The 17,612-nt window shown below is 44.2% G+C and overlaps 1 protein-coding gene across 1 annotated transcript; it reads left to right on the top strand.

Moving 5' to 3' along the window:
* Positions 1–15: 15 nt before the first annotated feature.
* ATP6V1E1 (ATPase H+ transporting V1 subunit E1) lies at positions 16–11,010 on the top strand. The gene is made up of 9 exons (XM_009095132.4): positions 16–194; positions 3,584–3,649; positions 4,546–4,655; positions 5,135–5,201; positions 6,978–7,067; positions 8,345–8,413; positions 8,796–8,890; positions 9,738–9,825; positions 10,400–11,010. The coding sequence occupies exons 1-9, from the start codon at positions 162–164 to the stop codon at positions 10,460–10,462; spliced, it is 681 nt and encodes a 226-aa protein (XP_009093380.1). The 5' UTR covers positions 16–161; the 3' UTR covers positions 10,463–11,010.
* Positions 11,011–17,612: the final 6,602 nt, after the last annotated feature.

Genomic DNA, 17,612 nt, shown 5'->3' with positions numbered 1-17,612 from the left:
GCGGGGCGTGTGGCGACCCCGCCCCGGCCGTGACCCGAACCGGATCTGATTCCGCTCGCGGCCACCGACGGCACCCGCCGCGTCTGCTGGGCCTGCGGCTGCCACCGACACCGTCACCGTCCCCGTCCCTGTCCCTGTCACCGCCTGTCACCGCCGCCGCCATGGCGCTCAGCGATGCCGACGTGCAGAAGCAGGTAGGGCCCGAGCCCGGCCCGAGCGGAGCCCCCGAGGGGCCGCGGGGAGCGGGGCTGGCGGCGCCGGGCCCGCAGTGCAGCGCTTGGCCCGGGCCTGCTGCCCTGGGATAGGAAGATCGGTGGAGGGGAAGGATCCTGGCCTGGATAGAGGAGTCTCCGACAAGGCGAATCTTCCCCTGCCGGGGTGGATGCGCCCGCGGGGAACTTCCTTGAGGCGTTTTGGTGCCGTGTTAGGCCAGGTTGTAACGAGAGGGTTCCCGAGCAGGCTGTGTGCTGTCTGCTGGGTTTGGTTGCACCCCAGGGCGGGTAAATGCAGAGCCTTAGATGAGCACTGTGTTTTTACAGGCTGCTGGATGCTTATAGGTGAGGGCTGGTCTCTTCTTCAGTGCCTGTAGTGGGAGAACCAGGGAAAGCGGCCTTAAGCTGAGACAGGGGAGATTCACATCAGATATCAGAAAAAAATCCTTCCCTGTTAGGGTGATTGGGCATTAGAATAGGTTGCTCAGGGAGGTGGTGGAATCAGCATCCCTGGAGGTGTTTGGAGGTGTCTGATCTGAAGTGGTTTAGTGGATTAAAGGTTATGGTTGATGGTTGGACTGGGTGATCCCAAAGGTATTTTCCAACTTTAAAGATTCTATGGTTCCCTAAGGATTTCCCATCTGTTTTTTGCTTGTAGCTGTGTTACTTGCATTTAGTTGTACCTTAGCATTTGGGTGGGCTGCTCAGCGTTCCTGAATGCCCTTTTCAGCTCTACATCCTCAGCAGGGTGGTGCAGCCTGGGGCTGGCTTGCAATGGAAACTTCCAGCCCTGAAGTCTGGCTGTGGACTCTCCTCCAGAGGCAGGACACCCTGTCCCTATTGACAGTAAACACTGCCCTCAGCTAAAAAAACTGCTTTCAGCTGGCTTGGAGGTGGTGTGTGGTGTTAAAGGCCGTGGGGATCCAGTCAGCACTGGTCTGGGTAGTTTCTTGCAGGTGATGAGCAGATCAGTTGAGTTCCCTTTGTCCTCTGCATCACAAGTACTTGTGTCTCACTTTCTCATTCAGTAAACATAGTCTCTTGGCAAGGAAGCATCACAATGAAAGTAAAATTGGTAGGTTGCTTTTCTCCAGAAGGAGAATTGTAGCATTACATTGTATTCCTTTTATCTGCAAAGCTCAGGGGTTTTTTCCTACCTCTTCCATGAAGATAATAAAAATAAAGCTGACATTAGGGTGGTCGTGCTCAGCCAGAGTGGACCTGAACTTCAAAGGGCAGTTCAGGCTCTGGTGAAGTATCAGACATGTAAAGCTGATAGCATTTCACATCTGCAGCATTCCTGTCAGTGCTTTACACTCCTGAGCCCAGGATGATCCTGTTAACTGGACAGTGCTGATGGCTGGCAGTCCTGCCTGTGGATCAGTCTGGCATGAACTTGCCAGCAGGTCCTCTTAGCTCCTTGCCACCACACTTCCAATGATTGTCACTCTGAAAATCATCTCTGATTGAGACTTTTTCCCACTGTAAGACTTGCTTTGTTGTTCTGTCAAAGGTATTTAATATATTGATTCATTTGGTCACTTCTAAAGCCCATCTAACATCTACAATTTCCCTTGGAAAGAATAATCACACTGCTCCTGACACGAAAGCCCCTTCTTCCTTTCTATAGGAAATACTGCTTTAAAATAAGTCTCTCATTTCAAAATATATTTTTGTCACTTTTATTAAGACTAGTCCTATTTATAGATGTGAAAATCTCACTTTGGATCTCTCTTCGTTTCTAGAAAAAGCAGAAGGGGATTTCAGTAGCTTTTGAAGGAAGTAACACTGTTCAGTCTTATCAGTTTAGGATAAGTGCATTCCATATTAGCTTGCTTCCAGCTCATTCCTTTTCTTTACACAGTGGCTGTTTCCTGAACACCCAGAACTGTTTAAAGTGCTTTTCCAAAATTCAGAAACCTGACTACACTGGAGGAAGTGACTCAGTAACATAAGGGCTGCTGCTGCTAAGTTCTCAAGTCTTCTTCAACAATAGGCTATTCAGCAAAATAAAAACCTTATTTTAAATGCCTCTCTTGTCCTTTCTGAAGGACAGAAGGCAGAGTAGGTAGACAAGCACTTGAGAGTCTTTGCAGACACTAATTAAAAGAAAACCTGCTGATTTGGTTTTGAGGATGTAGATGTTACTGTTCACTTCTTCCACTGTGTTAACATGTGTTTAAAATCTTGTCTCTTCACTTCTGTTTTTTCATCTCTGTGGGCTTAGTGCTGCCCATTGGCTCAGTTTTCTCCTTGGCACCTTTCTAATCTCTTTGAAACATTAAATTTCAACACGAGATTCTATTTATAGAGTCTTTTGTGTGAGTTTATTCAAACTGGATTTTCTGCAAAATATGTCTCATCACTAAGTGCAAGCAAACAGTCAGTAGGTTTTAGGGTCTGTTCCATCTGGCCATGGAAGTGTCTGTACCTCATCCCAGTTGCAGTTTGGTTGGGAATGAGTCCTTCCAGTCTGCCCCAAATGGGAACCTGAACTGAGGTCTGGTCACAGAGAGGCATGTGATGCATGAACAGAACTTGGTCTGATTGCTTTCCTGCTCTTTCAGCTGCTGGACCTGGGCTTTGTAGTGCTTTGAGGTGGCTTCAGAAATGTTTTTCAAGTAGAACTTCTTGCTTCCTGTGAGGCTCTGAAGCAGCATGTGACATTCTTGATGTGGTCTGGGTCACAGAGCATTGCTGCAGCTGTCTCCTTCCCCAGCCCCTCCAAAGTGACCCTATAGGTTTTTATTACAGAATACAGAATTTCTTAGAGTTTTCCAAGAGAAGAGTCCCTGGTGTTCAAAGGAACTTGTGGCTGTACAGATCTGACCAGAGTGGTCAGTGGCACTTTGCTTTGCTTCACTGTGCACCTGTGGAAGGGCCAGGTTCATTCAGATGCCATCTATGTAACCTTTATGTTTCATGGAAATGTCATAACAAACAGACTCATTTTGCTGTGTGAGGATTTTTGAAGTCTGGGAGGTTTATTTAATAATCCCAAGGGTGAAAAAGTTGGGCTCATTAATGAAGAACAAAAATACCCAGCCTTGCATTTATACAAATTTACTTTGGGGCTGGTGGGTTTGTTTTTGTTTTTTTTTATGGTTGGTTGCATACCTGAAGTGCATTCTTCTAATGGCAGCTAGGGAAAGAGCATTATATAGAATTATTGGGGAAAATAGTTTTCTTGTAAGATATATCAAGATTAACTGACTCTTGTGTATGCTCAGTGAAATTTCCTTGCAAAACAATGTTATATGAAATAGTAAATGGATATGGAGGATCTACAGAAGGGTAGATATAAACACCTACTTCCTCTGGTCAATGTCCTTTCCTACAGGAAACATTTTTTTTCCTCTTTCTTGTTGCAGATCAAGCACATGATGGCTTTCATCGAGCAGGAAGCCAATGAGAAGGCTGAAGAAATAGATGCAAAGGTAAAAATGGAAGTTCACTGTCAGTAAGTGCAAAAGGAAAACTGCTTCCCACATCCTGCTCTGAAAGTTTGCAGTCAGAGAGAACTAGAAACTTTTGTAAGCTGCAGCTGGTTTCTGTTTAGTTTATAGCAAAAATTGTACCAAACAAAGGTAGCATTTCTTAGCTTTTGACAAATGAAAATGACTCAGAGCTGGTTTTGGTCAATGTTTTGGTTCTTGAATATAAATATATTCATATCAAAGTTCAACTCTTTTTTTGAGCAATCAGGAGAGCTGAGAGGTAACGTGACTCAATTGGATTGAGTAGAACACCTTCCCCCACTAAATTAGTATTTAAGGCAGGAGTTGAATTACTTGCTGAATGCTTCACTTAGGTCAAGCCACAAGAGACTGGGTTTAATATTAACCTGGTGTTAGAGAATAGATGTTTACTGAAGAAGGATTAATGGTGCCTTTCAGCCCCAACAATCTGCATTATACCACTAGTGAAATGCCTTGTTGGTATTGGACTCAGCATACATGTTGCTGATAATATTTAATCTCCCTTAAACATTTAGGTTTACACAGATATTTAATCAGTACTAAAACATGTATTCCTGAAGATCTGCAAACAGAATTTAGAAGCTGAGATTGGATTCTCAGATATAAGTGTAACAATTATCCACATGTTTTTACATTCTGTCTAGTGAGGCTTTGCAAAAAAAAAAAAAAAAAATTAAAAGCTGTGCTGTCACCCTCCTTCTGTAAGAATTACTTAAAGAGGTGAAGGGTGTTTATATGGAACCATAAATTGTATCATCCTATCCTGTCTGTGAATGTGCTCTGTTACATTTTGGTTCTGTTTTTTTCAGCCCAAGGAATCAATTTCCACTTCAGTTATTTAATTTTTACTGTAGGCAGAAGAAGAATTCAACATTGAGAAGGGTCGCCTTGTTCAGACACAGAGGCTGAAAATCATGGAGTATTATGAAAAGAAGGAGAAGCAAATTGAACAGCAAAAGAAAATGTAAGTTGCTTGGGCTAGACAGCTGACTTCAAAGCCTGAGCTTGCATTTTGTTGTTGACTTTATACAAAATTCTTCTGCCCTTGCAAACACTGAAATTGTAGACAACATATTTAGTTCTAATTAGGAGTTCCTGTTTTTTTCTGGGGAGAAATGATCAAAGCTGAGCTGCTGTGGTATAACAGTGTGATGAAAGAATCCTTCACATTTCTTTATGTAGTTAACATCTAGAACTTTACCCTGGTCTGTTAACCTGGGATAGATGATCATGTTGGGTTTAGTTTGGCTGGGTCTTCACCAAGAAAAGGATTCTGCAGTTTAATCTTTTGTGCAAGTCCAGAAACAGATTCAGACAGGTGAACAGACCTTGGTTTTAAGTGTTGTAGAATTGTTGCCTTTAAATGCAAGGTGTGCAGTTAAATGTTACAGTTCTTCTGTCAAAGGCTGATGGATTGATTCAACTTTATCATGCAACTTGCAGTCAGATGTCCAACCTGATGAATCAAGCAAGGCTGAAGGTCCTCAAGGCAAGGGATGACCTTATTGCAGTGAGTATCTCTGAAGTAAACACACAGTCTCTGTTTCTGCCATATGTTAGGAAATAGAACTGTTCTCTACAGAAAATATGATTTTTGATTGAGTGATGTTTGCTTCAACATATAAAAATGGCTTTCCAAACTGCTCTGAAAGGGCCTTGAGGATTTAGTCCAGCTTTGCTATCTCCTTATTTTCACAGTTTCCATTACCTGCTGTTTTAGGGAAGTACATTGGTCTGCCAGGAACATTGCAGGCAGTGTTGTATCTGTCATTTCACAGTAACTTGTTTCTTTAAACAGCAGCAACTCTCTCTTGCACAGTTGGTAGAACTTGGAAATTCTGTTTGCCTGAAGCAACATTTATTTGAAAAACCCAGTGTGGCATAAGCAAGGAGGCTTAAAACACCACTAACTGGGATTTTTTGTGTCCTTCAAGGGCCCATAGGCCATGAAAAGTTTTGCTTCTTGTTCTGGTGACCATTGTGTGTGTTGATACAGAGGGTGAGTAATCATTCATCAGAGCAGGCTATATTCAGACTTGTTTGGGTTTCCTGTGTTAATTTCTCAGCACGGGCAGTGTGTCCCATTCTGCTCAGGGAGCAGCTTTGCTGTGCTCTCCCACCTCAGAGATTGTTTGGGTGTTCCATGTTCTGCTAGATGGGGCTGTTGAGCTGTTGGAAAAGCTTGAGAGGCCCGTGGAAGTCAAAAATAAAAGACGGGATAAATGTTCAGGTTGATGCTACCATGAAAAAGAAGAGTTAGCAGAAGAAAATCACCAGTTTATTGATTCTTTAAAATGAGCTTCAAACTTTAGATTGTATTCCCAGAGAGGGGGAAGGTGGATTGCTCAAGGGCTAACTCTGTTGTCTTAGTCTCTGCTGGGTAATCTCTTCCTCGTTTATCTGCTGACTCAACCTCATGCTTCTGAGTAATTCTAAACAGTCTTCCTCATTTTAAGACATTTAAAGTCACATGCTGCTCACTCTTTCTTTCCTTATCAGATCTTTGGCTTCTTTTATGAGAGATGAGCAGTTCCAGAAATACAGTGTTTCTCTAGGGAGGACATAATAACTAGGTTTGACCATGACAGTAAACTGTGATAGTTTTATATCTTCGTACTGATTGTGTTACTGTGCACTCTTTTTCTAAACACCATGAGGTAGAACAGGAGAGTTTCTCTGTCTGAAGTATTTCTTATGGTTGAGTTTTAGGAGCTTTGAGTTGATTCTTTAAAAATTTCTTAAAAATTCAATCCCATCCAATGCTGATTTGCTGAGTAAAGATAATCAAGACAACTACTTAAAAATTAAAAATAAGCTCTCTTTTTTAAATTTTGATTTGTGTTTACTTACAATTAAAGAATACCTAACCTGAATATTATCTGATGGAAAAATAGTTTGGATTTCTTTGCTTGGCCATAAAGCTGAAAAAAATTTATTTGGACAACTGTATTATTTTACATGAAGCAATTATTTACTACATATTTAATTTATCTAAGTTAACATTTTAAGTACCATCCTTTTACTCCTGAGCTCTCCCTTTTTCACACAAAAGGAATTATTGTCAGGTTGTAATGAGGTCAGCCCAGGGCAGGAGGAAGAGAAGTGTTGGGCAGGGATGGTGTGCCATGCACAGAGATGGAGGTCTAGCTTGGATGAACACCAGCTGGAGTGTACATTTACGTGTTGGCAGGGTGTGAGAGCTATAATAGAAGTACAGAAAGTTGGTAGGCATGAAACCAAATGCCAAACAGATGGGCTCTGCTGATCTGATTTCTTCTGAATGTAGGATTTGCTGAATGAGGCCAAGCAGAGACTTGCCAAGGTGGTGAAGGATACTGCCAGGTACCAGACACTGCTGGATGGACTAGTTCTACAGGTAAATATTTAAATTGTAAAAAATAGATCATTGCTGCCCTAGCCCCCTAGGTTTCTTTTGTCAGAAACAGCCCTCTGAAAGTTACAGTTGTATTGGAGTCTGGATCAAATGCTGATCTGGGTGATCCTTGAGTTTTAAACATCACTTCAATATCTTTGAGTCTTGGGTTCTGAGCAGACAAGGTTGTGGCTTACGTTGAGCTGTAGAACCTGGGATACCAGCAGCAGGTGCATTGTAAGAATAATTGCAGGTGTGCACACTCATTTTAGAGTGCACACATGAAGCTCCTGTAGTGATGAGTTGGATCCAGTGCTCCTTTGTCAGAGGCTGTTCCTCCAAGCCCACAAGTCAGTCAATACCCGTCCGCTTTGAAAGCCTTTCCAGCATTTGAGACTTAATAAGCCTTGACAAATTTCCTGTGGTATGGAATGAGCCTGTGACAGAAGCAGGCACAGAAAGCAGAAGCCAGAGCTTTGCTTGCCTAGAAGAACATCCTTAAAGCCCAGAAATGAACCCCTGAAAGTCCAGTAAGCATTGCCAGGTCAGTGCTGTGAGCTCTGGTGCCTCCTTCTGGCACAGACTGGTCCTGTTGCTGTGAGCTCCCAGGAGCCATCCACGAGCTCTCCTGTCACACTTGCTGGCAGAGTTTTCTCAGTAGTGTCTCCTACCAGCTTGTGCCACCAACTGGGTGTTGTTTCTTTCTCACACTCAGGTCTGGTGTTGCTGTACATCAAAAAAAACCCCTCCTTGTTCTTGCAAATTGGCCACACTTCTCTTGGCTCGTTGTGTTAGATCCAGTGAGGGGTCTGTGCTCATAGCTGGACCAGATGATGATTGTAGGACCCTTCAAACTGGAACTAAACTCATTTTATTCTGTTCTAGCTTCAGGTATTAGCACAGGAACTGCAAGGCAGGAGTTATTAGAACAGGCATCTGAGACTGCTGCATGTCTTCAAGGCCTTGGTTGCATGTTCTGTCTGCTTAGACAGTAGTGATCCTTATGTGTAACTGGCCACCACAGTCCTGAGATTCCATATGTTTAGTTGCACTTGAGTTCCAAAACCATCATCCATATTTGGGCTCTTCCTCAAATATTGGTGCTGTCCTCTCAGAATGGCTGTGTGGGGTGAGCAAAGATCTAAATAAATGAGGCTGATATTGCTGGGACTTGAGTTTCAAATTGATCAGCTTCTTTCCTTTCTTGGGGTTGAATAATTGTGACAAAGAAAACATTGAGCTCCTGAAACTGCAATGGTTATAATGGTTGTTCCTTGCAGGGATTCTACCAGCTGCTTGAGCCCAGATTAGTTGTTCGGTGCAGGAAGCAGGATCTCCCCATGGTCAAGGTGAGACACCTGGAATATTTTGGCAGTGCCCTGCTCACAGAGGCTGAGACCTGACTGCATGGATTTGCTGTTCAATCCCCTCTCTGTGTGGTATGGAAACAAGCTTTGCTTGTTGCACTTCTGTTGCAGCTACAGTGTGCTCCCAAAGTTGGGGGTCATTTTTCTGCTTGGATATTACCTTGGAAACTTTAGACATGGCTACAGTACTAAGAATAATAACTGGGTTTGGCTGAAGAGCCAAACTGAAATGCATTTGCTTAATTAAAAACAAAGAAAGAGGCCTCAATCCCTTTTTTCTATTAGTACAAGTGATTGAATGCTCAAACCCAGGTGCTGCAGCAGTATTTGTCAGTGCTAACTGGAGGTTTATCTTGTGTCCTAGACTGCTGTACAGAAGAGCATTCCCATCTACAAAAATGCCATAAAAAGGGATGTGGATGTTCATATTGACCAAGACAGCTTCCTGCCAGAAGATATGTAAGGAAAATGGGATTGTTTTGTACAGGGCACTAACTTAATGCAACTTTTCAAGCCACAGCTCACATTAGTGTCAGAAAATTAAGTATGGAATATCCTCAAAGTGGCTGCTGCTGTTCTTGTGGACCTGGCACTTCTTTGAGTTTATCAGACACAGATGCTGCAGTTTTCTGCAGACAATCACTGTCTCCACCAAAAATGTGGGGAAAAGTTTTGTGCAATCTCCAGCCTGATTCACAGTTCTGGAGCAGGGAATAACTGTGCATAGGAACTGAACCACTGGTGTTTTAAGGAGAGAGAATATGGATGTAGCCATGCTTTCTGTCTCAAGATGAAGCAGACTGAGTCTTGAGGTGCTGCAGGATAATCACTTGTTGGGGTTTATGTCTGTTCTGTCTGCAAGGCTCTGTTTCCATATGGTATCATAGAGGTACCAGAGACAAAGCTGTATATTCTGTCATCTTTATGTATGGGCCAACAAACAGTGCTTCTAGCTCTTTTCCTCACTTCCCAAAATGTGACAGCTGTCTTAATAACACAGAGTCAGAAGCTGTTTTGAAGGGACAAGTTGCAAAGCTCCACTTCCATTTAAAACATGCTAATGAGGGTCCTTGCACATACAGGTGGTCCCTGATAACTCCTAAGATGCTTTGTGCTGCTGCCTCACTGGATCTCTTTGTGCTCATTCCTATTAAGATATGATCAAAAAGATTGTTTTTAAAAAAAAGAGAAATGTGAGCCATGTATCTGACTTGTCTATAAATGCTGATTTGGGATATGTTTGCCACATTCTGACCCTGACCCGTGAATTTCACTGAATTATTTCTTTTTTGTTGTCCATCTTTAGTGCTGGAGGTGTTGAAATCTACAACAGTGATGGTAAAATTAAAGTTTCCAATACCCTGGAAAGTCGGCTGGACCTTGTAGCCCAGCAGGTGAGTTTCTCCAACAACCTGGATAAACAAAACACAATTAACTAGTTTGTTCTTTTAATGAAATCCTTGTGTTTCCAAAGTGTCAAATAGTGCATGGCATCAGATTTCATTGGGAATGACAAGTAGGAAGTTATTTTTGAATGGAAAGAAGCAAATTACAGCGAAAAGCATGGCTTTCCCCAGAATGATTCTTTTTGAATTAAGCTTAAGCATAAAACTCAATAATTTATGATACTGAAAGCCTCGATTATGACTGCACTGCAGTCAAGATGCTGAAATGCTGAGGCTAACTTGAATTACTGAAGCTAGCTTGAGTACAAACTTTGGCTGAGACCTATTACACCCAAGTGCAGAAAACCCTAGCTCTGGCATCTCTTTCATGTGCTGCAGTACAGGCAGTGCTTTCGGTCTACAGAGTAGCAGGCAATGTGTGATCAGGGAAAGACTTCAGCAAGCTCAGATGAGCTGACTTGTTAATTTTGAAGCCAACCTAACTATCCCACAGTGCCTGCAGGAAGAACCTACAGCAGTTTTATTGCCCATTTCACATAACTGATGTGTTCTTTCTCTACAGATGATGCCAGAAATCAGAGTGGCTCTCTTTGGTGCTAATGCCAACAGGAAGTTTTTGGACTAAGCCTCTATGAGAGAAGGTGGGATCTGTTCCACTGCCATACTGAAGGGGATGCAAAAGCATCTGCTAATTTAAAATCTTGAAATTTAACATTACTGTGTCATCCAGTATCTGTTCTTCAATCGAATAATTTTGCATACCTGCTGTGCTTAGCCTCTCTACTTGTGGTTAGAATGCATTGCTCAAAGGATGTGAAGACATACATATTCATCCAGAAGTGGCACTAGGAAATGGAGGCACTTGGGCTCTTGGCTTTCCTTACACTGTTGTGACTCTCTAAAGACAAGTGGTGCATTTAGGGTCACTCTCTTTGCTTTGGCCATGTCTCTCTCAGTTATCTGATCTGTGAAGTAAATTACTATGCTGCTGATGTCAAATCCCCTTTCAGTTATGGTCTTCAGTGTTCTAGAGGGCATGTATTCCTTCCCAAGGTTAGTAGTTCAATTTATGTTACTTGGTCAGGCATTTCCTGTTCTGTATATGTGATTAAAAAAGAAAAAAAGCCTGAGCCTGTAAAACTCTATTTATTAAAATAAAAATGTGTGTGTGTATGGAGTTTCTTATCACTTCTCTCTGGGGCATTGGCAGCAGCCTTTGAAAAGTGGGATTGTTTGTGCAAGGACTTCTACCTGAGCTGGGTGTATGAGCTGTTCTGTGAAGCTGGAATTCAAGAGCAAGGAGTGGTGTCAAGCTATTTGCAGGAATAATGTTGGATTGCAGGCAAGGCTTTTGAGTAGGACTCTGGGATTCTGGAGCATCATTCTTCCTGAAAAATGGGTCAGTAGTTCTGCTCCCTCTATCTTCTGTCACAGGAGAGAACTACAGCAACACAACTGTGCTGCTTAGATAAAACAAACACAATCCATTTCCCATCACAAGTTTATTGCTTCTGTGCAGGAGATCCAAACTGTACCCTGACTCTTCCTAATGCTCACTTCTGAGATTGCTTTCATGGAAAATAGAAGCCGATGAATTACAACTACATGTTTTGAAATCATCTTCTCTAAGGATTGCAGTGAATCAGGAACTGTAGGGATTTTACATTGTGCCATGAAGGGCATTTGCCAAGCTGCAGCAGCACTGGTTTTATGCAGTGTTTTTAACCTGAGGCTCTAATGTTTGTGCCCTCATGTAAAGTAGACTCTAAATGCTAGATAAGCCTTTTATTGTCTCATTCCTCTCAAATGGAGATTGACTAAGGAAATCCTGATTCCAAGCTTATTTAATCTGTTTCTGGAAGAAATGCTTTAAATTTGCTCTTAGGAAATAAGATTACTTCACAAGGTTGGTTTTTTTTGTTTTACTGCTCTTTGCTGCTGCATTTAGGTGCCAGCTCTATTTTTCCACATAGATGGTTATGGTATTTATTTCTTCTTTTGCTTTTCAGCATGTTTCTGTGACTGGGCAATAAGTGTGTCTGGATTAAAGTCCCCTTCTTTCTAGATTTTGGATACCTGTTAGAACTTTTATCTTTGCAGCAGTCCCTGATCCAGCTTCCTGACTAAGCACTGGGCTCTGGCTTTGTGGCACACATGTAGGGAAGGATAAGCCTTTGCTTATCCATGTGCATGCTTAGCTGTGTTGTTTCTTGATTCAAAGAGCACTTCTTGAAGCAGAAGTGTTCTGGTCCTTTCTGAAGCTTTCAGCTCATCTGTAAGCTATCTGCAAATGCTTGTCTGTGACAAAATGAGAGTGTACAGGATCTGATGGTCTGCTTCTTTCATGAAGGTAGCAAGACCTTCACAGATCCAGGTCTTGCATACTTTTGAAAAGCAAAATAACTACATAAGTGTTTGACTGTGATTCTCACACTGAAGTTATTTACCTTTTACTTTTCTCTGTTAGTTTTGTATCTTCCTTCTCAGGAAAGAGGAAGAAACTTGATACACATGGATTCAAAAATTAGTGTCCTCAGGAATGTGTTCAGTGTCAGTCAATGACAGCAAGGTCATTAAAAAGGGTCTCAGATTTATGTACCTCACAGCTGAAGTCCAGGATTAGGGGGATTTGTACCCCCTATAGCTCCCCCCAAGCTGACTGAGGCATTACCTGGAACATCTTGGTCCTTTATTCCAGGTGAGAGGAGCTGTTACTAAGTTTTTTAGAGGTGCAGACTAAAGTGGGATATCCCATCCAGGTGCAGTTAGCAACCCTGTGATGTCTTCATCCAAACTTCCCTCAGTGTTTGTACACAGATTTTTGCAAGTCAAATGTGAAGCAAAAGCAGCACTTCAGGACAATTTCAGAGTTCCTCCTGGAGAATTTGTTGCAGCACAGTGTTGTAGGTTGAGCTGTACTGCTGAAAGTGGCCTGATGATCCAGGGCAAATCAATGGGAATATTGATCTTTATTCATCTTTGTATAAGCATGCATAATATTCCAGTTGGGCACAGTAGACAAGCCCTAAGCCAGATCAGCACATTAAGAAACTGGACAAATACAGGGAGCAAAGAAGGCATTAAATAAGGAAAAAATTCTCTGTGAAGTTGTGATGGGAGAGCCAAGCACTGCAGATTAACTGTGAGATAGTTGAGCCTAATGGAAAAGGAGTTAGGGAAATGGATAATATTGCACTTGTTCTGCAGAGTTGGCAGTGGAAAATTTAACAGCAGGCTTGACACCTAAGTAGTCACCAGAGGACTTGAAATGTTCCTGCACATCTGAATCAAAGCCCCTCTTTTAAAAGGTAATTTTCACACCTAGGTGTATTAACATTAATCAGGCTGTATGAACGATCCCTGGAAGTGCATGCAAGTGTCCAGAGGAGAGAAAGCCTGGAAGAAAACACACAGAAGCTGGCAGAAGGGTGATACCTTGCTTGTTGCATGTCCCTGTCCTGACCTGTTGTTGTTAGCAAGCAGAATCTGCATGTCCTGGAAAAGAGGAAAGTGTAAGCTCCTCCCTTACACAGCCCAACAGCACACCCAGAGCAGCCAGGCTGGGGCCACCTCCATGGACACACTTTTCAGCCTGTGCCTGAAAGAGCTGGGGAGGTTAAAAGAAAATTACCCATTTATTAATTTCCAGAGAAAGTGCAGTGAAGGAGGAACAGAAAAATTGGGAAATAAAAGTGAACCACCCCAGGGAAAAATTCAAAGCAAAAAAAATTTCTTTAAGTGAACTTTGAGCTGTTACTCTGGAGAGCAAAGGCTTGATAGTGCAGCAAAGCAACTTGGCAAAAGGTGTTTAGCCCTAAGCAAGAGCCCAGACAGATTTCAGTGTGGTTTGGCTGGGTGTGCTGTTTGATACAGGCAGCTCAGAGAGGCAGGTGGGGGCCCCATTCTGCCTCTCAAACATGTTTGCAGGGAACAGGCCGTGACAAGAAGGCCCTTCCAGGGCTGGGATGTTCCTGCTGCTCTCAGCCAAAGCAGAGCTGGCTGGGAAACCCCAAATCTGTCTTCCTAGGCATCTCATTCAGAGCATCCCATACTGTTTCTTTGGCTTTGCTTTAGAGAAAGCAAGAAAAACATCTGTACAGGAGCATTCTCGGATTAAAGTCATACTGACAATGTGCCAAAAATGTCATTTCCCAGCCCTTGGTACATGCTGGGAATCAAAAGCTGTGGAAATCGAGGCTACCACGTTATTTTAGGTAGTTCAAGGCTGATCTGTTGGGAGAGACTGCAAAGAAACTATCAAGGGTGGTCTCCCCCAGCATTTCTAGTGGCTGTTTTTCCTTCCTGTGTCCCCAGAGGGTTTGCAGGAGATCAGCTCCTTTTCCCAGACAGCCCCTGGGCCACGTGTGCACTGCCTGAACACCAAGTGACTGCACAAACCCGACCCCAGTGCAAACCCTGGGGCTGTTCTGTGGCTGCAGGTCCCAAATAAAGAGGCTGGAAGTGGGCAGGAGAAGGGAACAGCTCTCTTAGCTGGGGAACTGAGCACAAGTAAGGGAGAGAGGGACACCTTGAAGTATTCCTGGTAGTGAGAGGGGCAGTTACCTTTTGCAAACCTTCTTTCATCCACACATGCACAGTCTCTGCCTTGCTCACTTGGGGCCATTGCCTGCAGTGCCACTGGGACTCCTTTTCCCAGCAAAGACCACTTTTACTCAGGTGGTTACAGACAAAACCTTTTTGGAACATCTTCTGAATGAGAAGGAGAAAGGCTGGTGCTTCTCCTCAGAGGGCTGCAGAAGGAGAGAGGAGCTTCACTTCCAGCAGCAATATGCCAGAAATTAATCCCAAAGCAGTGTTTGGGTGGCAGCACAAGAAAATTTATTATGTCTAATAATTATGATTGTTTTCCCCTCATGCACAAGAAATAAAGCAGTTCAAGCACAGCCAGTTGTTCCATGTTTCTGCTCTCAGCTGGGAACACTTTGAAGTGTTGGCTATCATCACTAGCCAGGGCTGGGACACCAGGAATTGGGAGGCTCCCTTCACCTGCTGCCTGGGTGACTTGCCAGGTGTCCTTGCCACCACTGCTGGCTCTGTGGGGTAGGACTGCTGAGTTGCTGGACTTTAGGAATGGGCATATGAGAATTTTAACACTGAAGACATCCACATCCCACCTCTGTGTGGCAGGAAGTGCTGCTGTTCTGTGTGCTCTTGAGAAGAGCATGAGCAGTTCATCACTCATGCTCTAAAATCCTGGCATTTGAAGTGTTAATCCCAGCATAACAGTGGCTACAGCTGCAGTGCAGGTTAAAGGTGATAACCTATTAAAAACCTTTGAAAATGTTCCTTCTCCAGCTCTGTCAATGCTGTTCTGCAGCAGGACATTCCTTGGTCTCCTCCACGTTATGTTGGCAGGCATGAGCTGTTTGCTTTCATCCAGGCTGAAGCATTTGCCTTTCAGTTTCACCAAGTGACCTCTTTGTGAAGTCATCTGGAGTTGTAAAGTAAATTGGATCAACCATCTGGCTTTTTTTTCTGTTCCCCATTTAATACATTGCTACCATATCTCCCTGCATCTGAATGGTTTTATTGCTCTGTGCTAAGCATTCATTTTTCATCCTGTGTTTCCCTTTTTCATGGAGCACCAGCTACATGTAGTGACTGGAAGGTCTCTGGCTGTGTTGTGCTGGGGGAAAAAGAGGAAAGAGGCAAACCCTTGGAGCAAAACCTTGGATCTCACTAAAGCTTGGCTACTTTATCTCCATAAAGAGGTGTCCATGCTGTGAGTGGGTTTCTGGCATTCAGGCATCACCTTTTGCTTTGATTTCAGCCCTTTAGCTGGTAATTTAAGCCAGCCCTTTTGGTTGTGCACCCATATTGGTAAAAGTAAGAAACATATTAGGGGTATATGCCCCAAATAAATGTGTTGATTTATAAATTACATGCAGGTACTACTGTACTAATTATATTATAAAGCCTAGCAAAACTATAAGTTAAAATAGGATTATATAAATATGAAATTAGTATGTTTTCTTTATTAATAGTGCAAACTGTATTCTCCTCTTGCACCCCAACAGCGTTTTCTTCTGCATGTGCCTCACTTTGGAGACCTGTGATGTATCAAAAAGGCTTTCCATGCTGGTGAATAGTAGTAACCCCTATGCTGGAGGTGTTATATCACACCCACTGCATCCACAGGGGTCTCAGGACTTCAGCAGAGGCTGAGAAACTCCCCCAGGACTATGAGGGGATAAGAGGGCTGCAGGAATTTGCAGGGGCAGAGGCAGACGTCTCCAGGGGTTTTCCTGGTCACTGTGGGAAGCTGACACCCCTCAGCTCCTCCCAGCCATGGTGGGTAGGAGGTTCAGGGGAGCTGCAAACACCCTCTGGGTGAAGGTCCCTGTGCCTCCCACCCAAGCAGCACCAAGTGCCAGAGGCAGGGCAGCAGGGCGGAAAAGCCGTGAGGCTGGATGTGGTTAGTGGGAGCAAAGGGTGCCTTCCCCTGCTGGGAGTGCCAAAGCAGAAACAGGGGTTTGGAAAGCAAACAAAGGAAGGGAAGGGAAATATCTTGGAGAGAAGATAGAGAGCATGAGGAGTCTCTTGGGAGGCACAGGGGGTGTGTGCACACACGTGAACAGGAGGATGCAGGAGCAGAGCAGCCCCTTTGATCTCCAGAACATCTGCTCCCTCTGTGGGCACCCACCCACCTGTGGGGCAGGCCCAGGGCCAGGCGTGCCTGGGACAGGGGGCTGCTCTCCCAAAGCCTGCTGCTGTTTCCCATGCTCCATGGCCCCTGTCCTTCAGAGCACCCAGGCAGCATCAGCCCTGCTGGAAAGGCAGCTTGTGGCTCCAGCCCTGGCTCCTCGCTGTTCCCACACCTGCCCATGCCCAGGGCAAGCGCTTTGTGCCTGGCTTCAGCCCCTCAAACCTCTCTGAGCCATGTGGGGCTGTGGCCATGGCATGGAGGGGTGTCTGGGCTGCAGGGAGGGCAGCAGAGCAGGGCCAGGGCAAAGGAGAGCAGCTTCTGGGGCTTTGATTTCAGTGAGGCCTGAAAATGGATGCTCTGAGCCCAGACAAGATGACATGGCCTCTGAGATGGGCATGGACACAGGATGGCAAGAAGGGCTGTGTTTTGTGTATTGGTGGTGGCAAGTGCTAAATGCCAACAGGCCTGGGGTCAACACCCAGTGTGCAAAGTGTACAACTGATCACAGTGTGAGGGGATGTCACAGACATCAAACCCCAGCCATTGACTGCAGTGCAAACAGACAGAGAGGGGTTTGGGCTTGGTGTGAGTCAGGCAGACAAAATACAGATGCAGAGGGAAGTTGGGGGGGCATTCAGGCTATCAATTGGCATGGGAGCAGAGGATCATTCCTACAGAGAGGTCTGATTTGCCTTCTCCAGACTTTCTGGGGGACTTGTGTACCTCCCAGTCCAAGAAGCTACCTCACACAGCCTAAGATTCTCAATTTGCGGTGTGAAAAGTCCTTTCCTTTATCTTCTTCTCCCCAAGCTCAACAGATCCTCATGAAACAAGGAAATAAGCAGGACATTTCTCCATATCATGCTCTGCTGTGCCTGGAAGTGAGCACACAGCTGCTTCCTAGGGAAAAAACTGCCCTGGTTGTCATGCAAGTGATGGTGCTGGAAAGGAAGGTCTGGGTGTTACAAGGCCATGCTTGGTGTCACAAAGGGGACAGGTGAAACATTGCAACCCTCCCTGCTGACCCCAAAAGCTAGGTGCTCTCCAAGGGCCTCATCAGGGGGATAACTGACAGAGGAACTTCCCAAGGGAATCTGTGCATTTCCCT

The sequence above is a fragment of the Serinus canaria genome, chromosome 1A (assembly GCF_022539315.1).
Source record: "Serinus canaria isolate serCan28SL12 chromosome 1A, serCan2020, whole genome shotgun sequence".
In the NCBI taxonomy this organism is placed as follows: domain Eukaryota; kingdom Metazoa; phylum Chordata; class Aves; order Passeriformes; family Fringillidae; genus Serinus; species Serinus canaria.
This window is presented reverse-complemented; position numbering and strand designations above follow the sequence as displayed.